General features: G+C 46.2%; 1 protein-coding gene across 7 annotated transcripts in view; it reads right to left on the minus strand.

Annotated features, from left to right (window-relative positions):
- Nucleotides 1–17,335, minus strand: part of LOC143040761 (semaphorin-1A-like) — a 666,238-nt gene that overhangs the window by 564,202 nt on the left and 84,701 nt on the right. For all 7 annotated transcript variants that reach the window (XM_076212173.1, XM_076212170.1, XM_076212168.1 and 4 more), the window contains one exon: nt 13,507–13,901. In XM_076212173.1, the coding sequence (XP_076068288.1) occupies nt 13,507–13,879 (373 nt within the window). In that variant the 5' untranslated portion in view covers nt 13,880–13,901. The remainder of the gene's footprint in view (nt 1–13,506; nt 13,902–17,335) is intronic.

Consider the following 17,335-nt stretch of genomic DNA (forward strand, 5'->3'; position numbering starts at 1 on the left):
TGTGCATTTACCAGAACCTTTCCCTGAACATCAATTAAGCACCGAACTGAAAAATATCTAAATATGGGACACAGAACATAACTAGGAAAACTATCGTAACAGTTTCTAGAATCAACTAGGATGTTTACGTTCTTTTCACCATCTCTAGTATGGTCTTCTCCATCGTTTCCAGCCCTCTTCCTCCCTCCCCCTCCACCTCATCTCATCTCCTCCCCTCCCCCATCCTCGTTACCTGATACTATAACCTAAGTCGACTATGGATATCCGACGGGTAATGCCAAGACGGTGTAATTAAGGGCTAAGATCGCAGAAGAGGAGGAGGAGAGGAAGAGGGGAGTGGAATTGGAGGGGGAGAGGGAGAGGAAGAAAAGGGTGAGGAATAAGAAAGTGGAGGAGGAAGAGGGGAGAGGAAGTGGAGGAGGAAGAGGGGAGAGGAAGTGGAGAAGGAGATGGGGAGGAGGAGAGTGGAGGGAGAGGAGTAAACAGGGGAGGAGGAGTAGGAGAAGAGAGGGTGGAGGAGGACGAGAGGAAGAAGAGGGGGAGAGGAAGTGAGGAAGAGTGGTGGGAGGGGAGTAGGCGGCGGACTGCGAGGAAGAGAAGGAAGAGCAGGAGGAAGGGGAAGAGGAGGCAGAAGAAGTGAAGGAAGAAATCTGTGAGGAAGAAAACTAAGGAAGAAGGGAGGAGAGAAAGAGAGAGAAAGAGGAGCAGGCGAGACAGGAGTAGGAGGAAGAGGAGGAAGAGGAGTAGGAGAACGAGAACATGGAAGGAAAAAGAAAAGCAAAAGGAAAAGATGACGTTGACAAGGAAGAAGAGAAATGAGGTGATGATGATAACAGGAAGAGTTAAAAAGAAAAAAGAAAAAAGAAAAAAATCATGGAGAAGGCAGCGATGCGCATGACGTTTATTGATGACTATGATGGTGGTGGTGGTGGTGGTAGTGATAGTGGTGGTAAAGCCCAAGATGAAGCTTTTAAATATACCAGACTTACCGGTATGACGTCAATTCGCTTCCGACAAGTCTGAGCCCTCAACACCAAAATAATTTACTCCCACACCTAAAAATACACACACACACACACGCACACACGAAAAGGACCTGCTGAGAGAGAGAGAGAGAGAGAGAGAGAGAGAGAGAGAGAGAGAGAGAGAGAGAGAGAGAGAGAGAGAGAGAGAGAGAGAGAGAGAGAGAGCCATAGCCAGGGGGGGGGGCGAACACTTTTCATCTCTGAAATATCCAACAGAGCCTCATAACCCCACCTCCTTACCACATCCCCACTCAGACGCAAACGACTTTTACTTCAGGCTGCTGCAATTCATTCGTCGTCTTACATCAACAAAACCAGAAACCTCAGGTCCCTATGAGCCACTGTATCCCCCCAAGCCCTCTCTCCCCTTCTCCCTGCATTGTGCTTCCCCCTTCCCTTCCCGTTCCCCCCTTGGCCATGCCAAGCAATGTCCCTCCCCCAGCCACCTCCATTCCCTGCTATATCTCCTTTTCCTCGTGTCATTCTTTTTGGTATTTTTTTTTGTTTCTCTACGTAGCCGAGTTGTGTATACATTAGTTTCTATATATTCATCAAATACTCACATGACAAATAGTCAGATACAAATATGGTTTTATTAAGTGTGTGTGTGTGTGTGTGTGTGTGTGTGTGTGTGTGTGTGTGTGTGTGTGTGTGTGTGCGTGCGCGTGTGTATACGTGTACATGAGCTTGCACGGCCCTCAACAACAATCTTACATGGGCATAAAACAATAATATTTCCAAAACGTGCCTTCTTTCCTCATAATCATGGCAGCTGTATGTATATTTGATAGTTTAGCGCGTTTCTTTTCCATACATATTTACCCACGGTCAAGGGCGGGGAATATTCAGGGGAGAAAAAAACACAACAATGATGCAATGCGTCTCCGCAATCTCGGTCTTGTAATCAGATACAAGTTTGCCTTTTATCCCAACGACAAAGTCTTTTGCAACCGTTGAGGTAGGATAATGGCTTGGATAAAATCCATCCCTTGGGATTATGGTAAATGTGTGTGTGTGTGTGTGTGTGTGTGTGTGTGTGTGTGTGTGTGTGTGTGTGTGTGTGTGTTTTACTCCTGCAAAGAAATTTCATTACTGCACCTTCCACAAAATATTTTCTCGTATTTACTTTTACCTGCCAATCCTTCACTACCCTTCAGCCCTTCTCCGCCACATGCCCCCACCAATGCCCGCGCACAATACTACTACGGTATGTATACGTACTAAATACACTTTGCACAGTCTTGCTTAGCACACTTCACTATGTCAACATGCTAAAGTTTGCCAGGGCGTGCATTCTTCATAAGATCCCTCCCCCCAACCTCCCCCCCTCTCTCTCTTTCTCTCTCTCACACACACACACCTCTCCTAATCTGTAGTTCTTCAATCGATCGGGGACTCCAAGAAAGACTGATATTTTTATTCCCAAAGAGGAAGGGAAAAAGATGAGGAGGTGATTAAATAGAAGGAAACGGAAAAGAAAGTGGAAGGCATTGGGAGGAGGAAGACGAAGAGGAAGAAAAGAATCTGGAGGAAGAAGAATATGATGGAAGAGGATGGAAGAGGAGGAAGTGGAGAAGTCGGTGGTGGTAGACAAAGAGGAAGAAAAAACAAAACAAAAAAACGACAAGAATAGGAAAAGGATGAGGTGGTGGAGTTATACATTTGACTGACACTACGTTCTCTGCCGTGTCACCTATCTCAGCCAGACAACAACGCTCTGTAGCACACAGCAGGACAGGTACTAAAGGTCAAAGAAAAATAGCAACATCTGCCAGTTTCCTTAGTCCGATTCGCTTAGGTAATAGAGAGTTCCACATTTTACAGATTTCTTACCCACTTGTACCTTCACGCACCTGGCTCCAGCTACAATACATACACTAAGGCAGGAACCCCGTCTCCTAATGTTTAAGAACTGCTACTGCACCAAAGAGGTACTGAAAACAATTTACCCACACTTCCTGGTTAGTTTAAACATTTACTAGTACTAATACCATTAATCATGTTACTACTACTACTACCACCACAACCACTACTACAAACAGGAACTGAGAGCAGTTAACCCTTTGGGTCTAAAAACAGATTTGGACCGGAAGTGCAGTCTCCCGACTTGAGGCATATGCACACATCGACGGTTGGGTTGGGGGGCAGAAGGCGGCGCGGTCATTACAGCTCTCTGATTGGCCGAGAGCGGTCGGGCCCCGTGTTTGGCTTGTGAATTACAAAGTGGAGTGGAGGGGGAGGCATGAGAAGGGGTCACAAAGAGAAAACGGGGAAAAAAAAGGAAAATTGGGGGAGAATGGGTATGGGGTGATGTGATGAAATAATGTGGAAAAAAAAATCGTAGACTCAATATTTACTTTAGGAGAAGAAAAGAATTGAGGGGGGGAAGGTCCTGGGCTGCAATTTGCGTTAAAGGATCTACCCACTTAATAGTGACATACCGTGTGTTCATCAACTCGCGAAAACGAAAGAAAATGTAAAGCATTAAGCGAGAACCAAATTAGTCAAAACCCAACTCTGCACATGCAAGAAGGGAATATAAACCATTGCATGCAAGAAGGGAATGGAAAACGTGAGAACAGGCTGGAAAACCAAGGTGCTCTATCCTACGGCGTAAAGAAAATGAGAGAATGAATTCGTTATAGTTGACCAAAGAACAAGACTGGAATAGCAGATCATGAACTACTGAGACGGTACACACATACTCGCGTAAATGCAGACGAAAAGTCCGTATGCACACAAAACCATGAACACACACACACACGCACACACACAGGTGACTTGGCTTGGCATTACCGTTGGTTACACAGGATGAAGAGAGGGTAAGGGGAAGGGGAACAAAAAACAACGATGAAAGCGATTACGTGCAGGAGGGAAGGAACGGGAGGAGCCGTGGCGAGAACAAGAGTGAAACAAGCCGTGCGGAAGTAAACATGAGGAATAAAAAGCGAAAGGAGACGAAGAACGCAAAGGGTATGAGAAAGAGAATAGGAGAGAGAGAGAGAGAGAGAGAGAGAGAGAGAGAGAGAGAGAGAGAGAGAGAGAGAGAGAGAGAGAGAGAGAGAGAGAACGAAGAGCAACTGGGCAAGGAAGAGAAAAGAGGAAATGAACAAGGTCTACAGGAAGTCACGACTGTCTACTGACCATCGGCCGGTTCAACCGTTGCTCAACTTTTGAAAAAGTCAAGACGTGTTCGTATCGTTGCACCTGTCCCAATCCGTGTTCTCGAGAGGTTTTCTTCACTGAGCCTGTGTGCACGCTTTCGCGTGTGTTGAGCTATTAGCGCTACTTCCGTCTTACAGAACCGAGTTTCACTTGAAATATTTAGTTTGTGTTCCCTTTAGTTTCAACTTGCAATACCCAGACCATTTCATATGTAATTAAACTGTAAACGTACTTTACAAATCTTCATTCCAACAGCTCAATATAACCAAACATGTTAACGCATATCAGAAATAGAGTTTGTAAGATATATTTAAATTACTAAAAATCTGAACACCCTTACCATTTTCAGAAAGGAGTACTCGTATGTTGGACGACCACCTCAGGGGGGGTTGGGTTGTGTGTGTGTGTGTGTGTGTGTGTGTGTGTGTGTGTGTGTGTGTGTGTGTGTGTGTGTGTGTGTGTGTGTGTTTACCTAGTTGTATTTTGCGGGAAGTGGAGCTATGCTCGTGGTGTCCCGCCTTTGTATCTCGCAGTGTCTAGTTTACTTAACTCATAAATGTTTTTTGCGCACACTATTTCATTACCCAGTTTGTTCCAAGTGTGTGTGTGTGTGTAATAGTGTCCTAATAAATTAAATGTATAGAGGTGGGGGGGTGAGGGTGTAGGGTCCTAAAAGACTATACGCGCGAAAGATCCGAAAAGTGTGCTACAAGAGTGCGTGTGTTTAGTCTGGATGCGTCGAGCCGGATAGTCTTCTGGTCATATAATATTTCATTCAACACTGCCATCATCGCCGCAACCCCCCTATCCACCGCCACGGTATCATAACACTGGGTAGCTCCAAAAACACTGCGTCGTTATCTTTATCACCGGTTCGTTCGGAGTTCTAACACAAACGTAACACAACGAAAATCAAAACATTATTTTTTATGGATTGTTATCTTCCTGTCCGTCCTGTACGTGCATGGGAGATGTGTGTATGGGGGGGGTTGTGAGTATGGGGGGGTTTGTGTATGGGGGGTTTGTGTGTATATAGAGGGTTTGTATGTACGCATTGAGTCTGACCAGGGCAACACCATCGCCTGCTAAGCTTATCTTGCGACCTAAAACGCCTACTTGCTCCCAACCCTACTCCTTTTTAACCAAGTTTAGAGGCGTTCCGAGCAACATAACCCGAGATAATAAGGAGAAAAACACGGGCCGGAAGCCCTGAGTGCCCCCTCGTTGATGATGAGTGGACGTTTATGCATCGGCGTAATCAATGGACTTGATGACGTCAACACTCGCCCATCCGCACCACCACCTTACCCCTTCCCTTGCGTTCGAATCCATTTACCCTTGACCTCGATACATCTTTGACGGTTTAACATTATCTTGAAAGAAGAGGTGAGGAGCCTTTGATAACCGCTCGATGATTAAATTCGGGAGCGAGAGTACAGCTTCAAGTAAAAACAGATATTATAATAATAAAAATAATTAACGAAATATTTATTCAATGTCATGAACACGGCATCAGTGCTATCCTTCCAACCCCTCACGAGCCATCGACGATGTGGTGATACGAAGATGGGTGGCCCAGTGGTTCATGACCCTTGCCTCCTATGTACTGAAGGCCATTGCTACGAATCTTTGCAATATTTCCAATACTATGTCATTAGTTCCACTTGATATATTCTGAATCATAACTTGTTACCTTAGTACAAGGGAACAAACGAGTTGATTCTTGCGGTCCTGAGAGAGGAAAGACAAGTGGCAAGACTTGCCGCATCTTCAAGAGCCCGCGAACACTCTCAAGCCATTCTCTTGCCTCAACGAAGATGTGGCGCAATGGCCAACTCCGACTAAAATGGTTTCAATTCTTATACACTCGATCCTACGTAAGACACACCAGGGAGTTCAGAGCATCTTGTAAATCACATGAACATGTTTAACCTATCGATTATTACCAAAATCTTGTTTCTGCGTACACAAAAGCGTATGGCCAATAGTTCAGTAGTTTGCTGAAAGTTTACGACCTGATATTGCATCAACTGTGTGGCCGCTTCTCTATGCCCCCTCCACCCCTCTCCTACATAACCAAAAATAACTTTTGCAATCTGGATCTAGATACCTAACAAGACATAGTTCAGTGACAACAAATGATAACTGACATTACAACAGTCCTCCACAATTACGGCAGAGAGCTACCAACGTTGAAGAGCCACACAAACAACAACCAGTTATCATAGACCCAACTGCGACAATCCACTGACAATACGTTCTTCTGTGTACACTGAAACTATTTTTTTTTTGGGGGGGGGGGATAAAGTGTTAAAGATCTTCAGTGTATACTGAAACTATTCTTGGGGGGGGGATAAAGTGTTAAACGTTTTCAGTGTATACTGAAACTATTTTTTTGGGGGGAGGGGATAAAGTATTAAAGAATAAACAAAAGGAACCAGGAGCAGACACAGCTCCTGCACAGCTGTTGCGTCCACAGCTGAGGCACTTCGGACCCTTCTCCAGCTGCACATCACGGAGCGGAAGAAGTCATGAAATAATGTCGGGAAAGAAAATGTGCATTAAGCGTGTTACCATCTTGAATGTGTTCTCAAAGTCTGTCTGTCAGTCTGGTTTCTTCCTGTGTGTGTGATTCACCATGGTCTTGGATCACGTGTTGGACTCGTGATTGACAGCTATTTCCCTCTCAGAAGAGAGCTCATGTGTGTGTGTGTGTGTGTGTGTGTGTGTGAAACAAATGTGCATATACCCACAAGAAAAAGACGAGGTCAAGTATTAAAACAAGTGGGGCGGGAATGGTTGACAAAGAAATAGGCTGGGAGACCAAGGAAAGAGACCGCCGACAGAATCGGTGTGGAATGGAAGACACCAAAACATCAACAAGAAGCAACAGAAAGGAACTGTCTTGAGAAGGGGAGGGAAGGGGAGAGGAGGGAGAGAGCGATGAAGAGAGAAGGCGGGACAAAAAAAACTAATCCCTTCCACATTTGTCCTGGCTGCCGCCAAGCGATTTTATTCAACCGAGGGAGTGGTAGAGGAGGGACCCTTTGCCCTGGCGAAGGTTTAATGCCAAGAACGTGAGAAGAAAACGAATGGGAAACTTGGGTGAGAACCGAGAGTGACAAGAAGGATCTCGCCAAGACTAATCCCGACTTCATTCCGTGGAGAAATGGAATCCTAAGAGCAAAAATGATCTAGCTCCAGAGTGAGGAGTTGCACGAGAGTAGGATTTAAGATAACAGAGATAAGAAGGAGCGGACGGAGGAAGAGGGAGGGAGGGAGGGAGACAGGGGGGGTCAAAATCCTTTTGGGTCTACACATAGTCTTAGCTTTCCAGTGAACTTGAACTCCCTGGGAGGGAAATACATTGCTGTTTACCCCTTTCGTGTATAAGTGACCCTCTCCTTATTTCTGACATAAAGAGGCTGGTGCACGCTGGAGGAACACCGGCTAATGTCACTGAAGATCGTCATCGCTCTTGCTGGGAACTAACTGTCAGCACTACACAATCCCCTTGGATTACTTTGAGCTGTTCTCACCCTCAGGTACACCTAGATTTTCATCACAGAGTTTCAGTAGCGGGACCCAGTGATAGTCAGTTGTTCGATGATTTTATTCAGTGTTGAAGTGACCTTTATAAGATCTAGGAACAGAGTGACATAAGTATGAGGGTTAAGCGTCCATCCACAACGTCAAACCTCCGCCAACGACCACGTGCGTGTCTGTTGGCGGTTGGAACTTCATTAGCGCCTCGCCCTCGTCCCTGCACCAATCAAAATGCGAATCTTATGAGACGCCTCATCTTGACGCTGTCTCAATCTCATCCTCTTCTTCCTTTTCCCTATTTCTCTCCTCGTGATCCAGTCTTCCTTTCTTCTCCCTCTTCCTTGTTCCTATGCTCTCCTTTTCCTATTTCTACTCCCTATTCTTCGAGTTTTCAGTCTCGATATCCCCCATACCAAATGAATAATATAAAGTATATATGTTCTAATAATAACAATAAAGGAAAATAACCGCACGTCTCGAGCTTTGTTGTAACCTGCATACGGCCAAGCATGTATCCGTTTTCCTTCCTTTATCATCATCCCCACCCCTTTCTCTAATCACTTTCTTTAATTTGCCAAAGACTGAACATCATGCCACCACCACCACTAACACTATTACCACCGCCATAACCAACATCACCGCCACCATCCCCACCCCTTGCCTCTCCCCTTCCATTAAAAACATGTCTTAAAAGACAGGAAAGTCGATATCCGCATGAAATGTGTATACCGTCATTAAGACAATTACTCAACAACATATGGGGATAAATACAAGCCTGAAAATGACTGCCCCCCGCCCCCCGTATTCTCTCTTACTTCCCCTCCTTCTCCGTGACCGAGTCCTTTCGTCCTTTCACTTTCATCTTTTTTTTATTCTATTTTCCATTTCTCCTCGACCCCCTCATTCATCGCGTTTCCCTGTCTCGTCTCTTCCCTTCCGCTTCTTTCTCCTCACCCCTCTTCTTCTCATCCATATGCTCTTTCATCCCATCTCCTTTTCTTCTTCCTTCTCGGTTGATTTCTTCACTTCCTTGCCAAGCCGGTTGCCATGTGGCTTGTCTCCCTCGCAATCCAAACAACCTCGCTCGGACGCAGCCCCTCCCCCCTCCCCCCACCGTTCCCCTCCACCCGTGACGCTCCAACTCTCACGTCAACTCAGCCATTCGGAGTCTCCTGCTGAACAAATTCTTCTCCCAGCTTCCTTGATCAGTCACTCGACTCTATGAACCTCTGCCACGTCCCTCCTGCAAACTTTTCTTGTTCTCAACGATCCGACTCGACATTATATTTATCTCCCGCTACCACTCGTTTTCTGACGCGCATTCCCATTCTCCTTTTTCTGGCGACTCGTACCTTCACTTGCTCCTTCGCAATACCCAGTTTCCTTGCTCCAATGACAGACGTCTCTCTGGACCCTCAAGACACGTTCCTCTGTAACCATAAGGTCTCAAAGCTCTTTAAGGGGACAAGCACGTTGTATCAAGTTTTATGAAGCTAATCTGGGAGCAAGACGGCTGAAATATGAACGAAGGAGCTAAAAATGACACCATTGAAGCGAGATAAAAACGTCCTTGCCCTCTACAGAGGAAAGGGGTGAGCCCAGAAGGTGCCTGGTGAGCTTTGGGCGACAGAAGATCCTTCTCCATTGCCACCCTCAACCCCATGAATCCAGTCATCTCGCTCGTTTGCTACATGAGGACCCTCCACCCTCCACTCGAGCCTTAGTCAGGGATCTCTTCGAAACTCCCCCATCCACCACCACCACCACCACCACCACCGCCACCTAACCAATATCCAGGATCCACCCCACCCATATTGATCGAGCTCCCCTCGTTTTGGTTTACAACCTTGGTCATAGGTGTAGGTTGCGGGGGTGTAAAGGGTAACCTGGGTTGGATCCAATAACGAACGTCGTAAGTTACGACGTTATCATATCGTTCTTTCTTCCTCACAAATTCGCATCCAGGAGACACTAATGTTGGTATGACGTCACAGTCACATTGACGTCACTACACCTCCATGATGACGTCAGGTCGACTGCAAATCTTTCTTTGATGAGGTTCACGTGTACAGTGTAAGGATCACAAAATTCACAATATATATATTTTTGTCAATACTGATATGAATTCCATTATAGTGGCTATGACAGGATAATACTAGATAGGTATAGACACCTACAGAAGTTTTGTTGGATACTGAAGTCATGGTAGTGAATAGCAAAAATTTTGTCAATATAATTGTCAATTAATAATGACAACATGCAGTCTTCAGATTTATCCCCTCTGACTCTAGTTGCGTAGTTGGTTAGACACAAGTATTTATCTACTACTTTGATGTTTAAAAAGTAGAATCTTCGTCACAGGTATATTTTAAGCCTGAACTCCTACACTGTCGTTCGACTTTCACGTTTGTTCTGGCTGTCGTCAGGTGATTTTATTCTCTAAATGTATTCCCCTACCCTCCTCCTCAGCGTAGCAAAAGGGTTGAGAATCTTGGTGTATACAGGGCCAGATTTTCCTGATCAAGCCAGGAACAAACAATTTACCTTGGGGAGGAGGGGCGGGCGAGAGCGTAGGAGAGGAGAGGGTGGGGCAGCGGAGGGGAGAGGGAGGGGGAGGCGGACTGACGGGAAGAGGGGCAGAGACTGGGGTGGGGCAAACGAACATAGGGGAGGTGGAGGTGGAGGGAGAACCGGAAGGAAGGAACGAAGGGGAGTGGAGTGGAGGAGGGTACGGGGAGGAGGAGGGGGAGTGGGGGAAAGAAAGGAAGGGCACGAGAGTAGGGAAAATGGGAAGGTCGGGAGAGGGGAGAGGAAGAGGGTGGACTGAGAGGAAAATGGATGGCTGGGGAGGTTTGTAGAGGTAGGCAGGTAAGAGAGTAAAATGAGGAAATTCGGAATTATTTGGAGGATGAGGGTGTAGTGTGGGTCGAGACGACAGTGTTGCTGGGTGAGGGGAAAACGCGAGAGAGGGGAGAGTATAGGACGACCAGATACAGGAAGCAATGGAAGAACCGACACAAGAGACCGAAAGGAATACTGAAAGAGAGAACAAGAGATACTAGAGAACTGACGAGACCTAACGAGAGAACACAGAAGGGTGGAGGGTGATGGAAAGGGGGCGAAAGTGGCAGGGAGGATGAAAAGACTCGGGTAAAGGGTGGGTGAAGTGTTGGGGGAGGGGTGGTAGGGGAGGAGGTGTGGAGAGGCGAGGTGAAGGGGAGGAATGATAGAAGTGGAGGGGAGGGGGAGAGGTAAAGGTACAGTTGGACAGGAACAGGAAAATGCCCCAAGCGTACATGGACATCCAAAGAACAGGGAGAAAACGAAAAACTTCAAAGAACAAATGAAACGGGACTAGAGAGCAGTGTCTGGTTGACCAAACCTAACACAAGAGAGTGAGAGAGAGAGAGAGAGAGAGAGAGAGAGAGAGAGAGAGAGAGAGAGAGAGAGAGAGAGAGAGAGAGTGAGAGAAAACGGATACCTAATGAGAAGACTGACAAAGAAAATGCAAGAACAGTTTTCAAGAACCTGCGGGTTTGCGTGGTGGTGGATGCTGCGAGGAAATCCAAACAGAAAACGGTACTAATTTCCTGATTTGGAGCACCTCCGCCAACACAAAATAAACAATAGAAAGAAAATGGGAAATCTGGCGCGGCGCACTGGTCTAAAATTCAAAAAAACAAAACTGACCCGAAAACTAAAAGAAAATAGTGAGAATTCCCAAAACAAAGGAAATGAAAAAATAAACGAGGAAATATATAATTCAAAACGAATTAGGGTCGATAATAGTTACTAAATTAATTAAAAGCTTCTAAAATGTGAGCGAGGCGTCTAAAATTTACACTCCACCAAGCATCTGAACCCTAGACCTAAATAACGCTAACCAGGCGCTCAAACCACTCAACCACCACGCCCCCCCTTAACCCAGAAAGATCGCCAAAGATATCGGAAGTCGAGAAGGGGAAGAATATTCAAATTTATCAACAAGCCTATGACGTCGAAGACTCGTTGGAGAAGGTAGTCGGTTGCCGAGTATATACGCACGAGGTAAGTCTGGTTGGCTGTGTTTACTCGACTCCCACCCTCCCCCTACCCTTCACCCACCCCAGGAGGGCGAGGAGGTAGGTCCGCAGACGCTGTCAAGGGCGTGGCACGAAACCTTGGCAAGGAGTGTAACCCTCCCACATGATAGAGGCCAGTCTGGTTGCCGCCACGCGATTTTGTTAATCCCCCGAGCCTGTTTTTATTTATTAATTTATTATTATTTTGATTTTTTTTCGCATCCGACCTAGATATGGACCAAAAGGTCTCCTGTCGGCATGCTCTGCCTTCGTAATCCTTTGACTCTTTACATACTTTTAGTTACAACTACACACTTTTATTCTTACGGGGGGGGGGTGATCATCCCTCCCTCTGAGTACATGAACAAACTCTCCCCTTCCTCCCCCTCTCCGAATTGAAACCATCTACCGTTAACCATAAAATATGTGAAGATCATGAGGGGAGTCGAAAAAATAACCTAAACGACATGGCATACAAACCTATGGCTGCCGGCAGGCGACTGAAATTAGTTAAGGAATATCTTATCCATTAGAACATTAGCCTATCATGACATAGTGTGTGTGTGTGTGTGTGTGTGTGTACACACACGCACACACACACACACACACACATATATATATTATATGTGTATATATATATATATATATATATATATAATATAAAGCATACACACACACATACATATTCTTGCTGTCAAAGGGATATTCTATCCAGCCATGCAAGGTAAGACCTGCAAAAGATAAAGGGGACGGTGTGGGTGTAGGTGTATGTTTACACATGCCTAACGTGGGTGGATGAAAGAAGTGGTACAAACAAATTCAATGTGGATCGTCTCTGGCAAGCTTCCCCACACCACCCCACACCTGGCCTCGTAAAATGACGTCACAAAAATCCCTATGGATCCTCTAAAGCTGAATAAAATCGTCTGGCGCCTACTAGGATTCCGGTAAATGGTCCTTTAAGAGGATGTTAGGGGTTTTATGGGGTACTATTGTGAGGCGGACCTCTGAAGACCCCGTGTGACGACAGCTAAAGCAAAATTATATATACAAAATAAATTTAAGTAAATAAATAAAACAGGGAAATCCCAAAAGGAACGGCAGTCTCGATCCAAATACCTGTGCTGCGCCCCCCCACCCCCACAGGTGCTCGGCGTGCCTTCCCGAAGTGAGCCAACCCCAACCCCCTCACAGTCACGACACCAAGGCCGAAGAATGAATGGGGGGAACATACCCGTGGGTCCTCCCAAAGATCAGTTTTATTGGTCACCAGTTTACAACCATACCATTGATGAGTATCGCTGGGCATCCTAGTAGAATGACCAAACAAGCGTAATGACATATCATGCTCTTGAACACTAGGTTACTGTGGGTATCCGCTTTAAATACGTATACTTAAATAGTGTATGTATGTATGTATTTATGTATGCATGTGTGTGATTCACCATGGTTTTAGATCACCTGCTGGCCTCCTGATAAGACAACTATCACCCTCCCGGAGGAGAGTTCATACAGTCTGACCTAAGGTCAATGCACGTGCGAGTGCAGGAGCGAATATTTTTTTAATGCTGACCCTTTCCCCTTCCATGCCCATGGGAGTCCAGCCTTTGGTCCCTACGTGTTGGGAAGGCCGGAACTAACACCCTTGCCCTAATGGCAGGCCATATACATGACGAGCAAACAACCCAGAAACCACAGTGAACACCTACCTTGTGTGACGTATCTCCTGGACTTCTCCTCGGTCTGGAAGGGGTCGTTGGCAAGACAGGGCACCGTGAGCACCGCCAGCACCAGCGTCAAGCACACGGCCGTTGTCGTTCCATAGGACGACACTGCCAAATGCGACGTTGCCAAGTTTCCTAATCTCCTCCGCCACCTACTACTACTACTACAACTACTGCTGCTACGATCATTCTCCCTGCACCACGCCGAGCTCCTGCTGCTGATGCCGACATTTCTCCTGCTTTTTCTTTTGCTGACACATGACGTACTGACGACCACGGGAGTCGTCAGCACCGACGTGCTAGAAAGGGCTGACGACAGGGTTGGTACCGCCGCCATCGTCGCCCTGACAATGTTCATCACACCTCCGACATGGTGTGGCCTGCAAAGAGAAAGAGAAGGTATGACGTCACTGTATTGGGAAAACAAACTGAAACAAACAAAGGAACTAACATGAGGCGATGCGTGGCCATAACTCGGCTATGAAAGTAATCTCTGGATCGGCCCAAGCCATCAGAATACCCAAATCACCCAACCACTCACCCACCCCAACATCAGCGATGAGATACGTCTGTGTATAATTACATAACAATAAAAGCAATAATATCCCAACATTATAAACATAATAATCATTACATACTAAAGACAATACAAACAAACAACCGAGTACAAAAAAGGCAACTAGATACACTGGGAGATAAAGTTCTGAGGGGAAAAAACTTGGGAGACGACAGATGGAGGACAATAGACTAGGAAGAGTGAGAAAACAAGGAAGATTATGAAGGACGATAACGATGTGATGAAGATATAAAGAGGAATGAAGGAAGTAATTAATTCGTGTGTGTATGTGTGTGTGTGTGTGCGTGTATGTGACTGTGTGTATTCACTTGGTCTTTGGATCACGTGTTGGACTCGTGATCGACAGCTATTTCCCTCCTGGAAGAGAGCTCAGAGCTCGTAGGTCCGATCTATGGGTAATGCTATGACCTTGCACACACACACCCCCAACTCCCCGCCCACGAGAGTTGGAGTAACACCCCTCAGCGCTGCGATACTGATATTATTTCAGCCCCGGGCGAGAGTCGAACCCGGACCTTCGTAGTGGCAGGCCAGAGCTCTAACCACAGCGCCGTGTGTGTGTGTGTGTGTGTGTGTGTGTGTGTGTGTGTGTGTGTGTGTGTGTGTGTGTGTGTGTGTGTGTGTGTGTGTGTGTGTGTGTGTGTGTGTGTGTGTGTGTGTGTGTGTGTGTGTGTGTGTGTGTGTGTGTGTGTGTGAACGCGCATGGTCATCCGTATTATAGTTCTTGACGTTATAATCTCGGCCATTTTACCTCGTGCCCAAACCTCACCAATTATCGTGTTTAGCAAGGGTGGGGCCCTTAACACTGGCCTGCATTTACAACGACTATATATAGACACACCACAAAATTTCCTTTGCATTGTTTAGAGCAAAGCCAAAGTATTTTCCGTGGTGGCGCACAGGTACAGAATAATAAAACCAAGGCAAAGCTAAAACAGGAGAGGAAACAAAATCTAATCAGTCTTAACAGTGTTCTCAATATCGGGTAAAAACAGAAAGGATTCATGCCCACCCAGTGATATATCTCTCCAACACATTTTAAACAACCTGCCATGGTCAGTGTAAATCATGTTCAGTGCTGGCGGTGAAAAATGCCTGTATGTCCTCAACGCATCAGTTAACGTGTCTGAAGACGTTCTCCCGCCAGTTTCAACGTACAAACACCACACCACTGCCCGGCAAACCTCCCCCCACCCCCACCCTCACTCCCACAACGTCTCCTCAACCACTTTCTCGGCTCCAACACTAACACTCGATTCTCCTTGCGTAAACCACGGCTGCCGACTTTTCTTTTTGTATACAGCTCCCAGCTCAGAAGCCTATTTCGTGTAATACCAAAACAGCGTCGAGACTCAATCCCTGTAACCTTCATGGGCTTAGTCTCATTTTTCTGTCTGTCTGTCTGTCTGTCTGTCTGTCTGCCCGTCTGTCTATCACTGAGGCTACTTGTTTGTATTCAGATTGTAGCTTGAGCCGATCCAGAGATCACTGTGTGTATCCATCTACTGGGCTGTGCATACCAGTCCGCCTCTGCCTACCAGCCTGTCTGTCTGTTTAACTGTCAGCCTGTGTCTGTGTCAATATACTTGTCTGTCTGGCATTTGTCTAAGGTGAACTATACTTCGCTGTTGGAGGTTCTCGTATCTCAATCCCCTCACCAACTTCTTTAGCGTGTCTGTCTGCCAGATTGCATAACCAACGAGGTTTGTAACATTTGATCATCTTTGTCTGTTTCTTATTGACACTTATTTACATTGTTCCTATCTGTCCGTCATTAGTTCACTCTTTCTCCCCCTCCACTCCCAGCATAGCTTGTCGTGATTATCTCTTTTGCATTCCCGGTATCTAGCCCTTCAACCAATAACATGTACTGTTAGCCATAGAGTGAAGACTTTGCGCCTGAAGGCGCTTAACTTCGTAGCGCCCTTCGTGTTCGGAAACTCAAAACAATAAAACATTCACCGAGGGATCGAACCAAAACCACTCAGGTCCATGGACGCTTAGGCTACGGACGCACGAGAGGCTGTTTAGCCGCTCAACCGCTGCGGCTGTTTAGCCGTTTTTATAGAACACACTACTTTTAATGGAATTGCGCGCATTAGCCAATGCGCGCAATCCCATTAAAAGTAGTGTGTTCTATAAAAACGGCTAAACAGCCGCAGCGGTTGAGCGGCTATACAGCCTCTCGTGCGTCCGTAGCCTTAGACCGCCGCTTCGAGGGCGCACAAGCCCAGATTTATTTTCGTGACACTTCCGAGTAATATTATTTTCAGGCCAATCGACTTAGCTACACCCCGTCCTCACATAACCGTGGCCCCACCCCCACGCCACCACCGTCTTCTCCCCTCAAAGGCTTCAACAAAATGATTCAATGTTGGGATTCTGTTTCCGTTTAAGGATCTTGGGCAGCTTATGAGAGTTGGACGTCTCCGGCTGGAAGATGCTGGGTGATCGAGATTCTTTCAGACCAAGCCCACTCTCCACATATACTATCTATTGTCATTTGACAGAAACAAAATGGGAGTTCGTCACCGAATTTAAGATGTTAGGCCCTTTCCCTCCTCCTCTCACCCTCGCTTGTCGCAACGGTCGCTCGCCCCTCTCGGCACGTGCGCAAACCCTTTTCAAACATTTCGTCTCTTAACTTTATGCCCATCCTTTCCCTCATCCCAGTTTGTTGAACTATTGCAGACGGACACTATTGTTGACCATCAACTTTATAACACTGGGCCCTCCATTCACCACCACCCTCACCACCACCACCCCCATCACCACAACATTTCCGTCGTGATAATCACTATAAGCAAACTTTATCATAATGACGATCATATTCTTCGTGAAACATAACAATGGCGACACAAGCCACAATGACGGTCTACCTATTGGGGTCGAACGACGCCTAACAACTTTCTCATACAAATGATAACCAACACGATCTGTTATTTTGATTCGAAATTTCTGTTTAACCCGCCATGGAGTGATAAACAAGCACTCACAAATAAATTCACAAACACTTGATTACCTCGTCTGGCACATCATGTTCAACAAAACAGACTGACGCCTTTGAATCAAAGGAAAAACAGTCATCCACAGACACGGGACAATGCCGGCAAGGCCACAAGTGCAACAACTACAATAAAAACACACATCCTATAATTAGAATCACTCAACATCTAAAACTGCTTTCGTGAACTGGGCAAAACACATTATGTTGTCGCAAGAGACCACACATCATCC

Source organism: Oratosquilla oratoria, chromosome 29 (genome assembly GCF_046742065.1).
Source record: "Oratosquilla oratoria isolate Oo_2021 chromosome 29, ASM4674206v1, whole genome shotgun sequence".
Lineage (NCBI taxonomy): Eukaryota > Metazoa > Arthropoda > Malacostraca > Stomatopoda > Squillidae > Oratosquilla > Oratosquilla oratoria.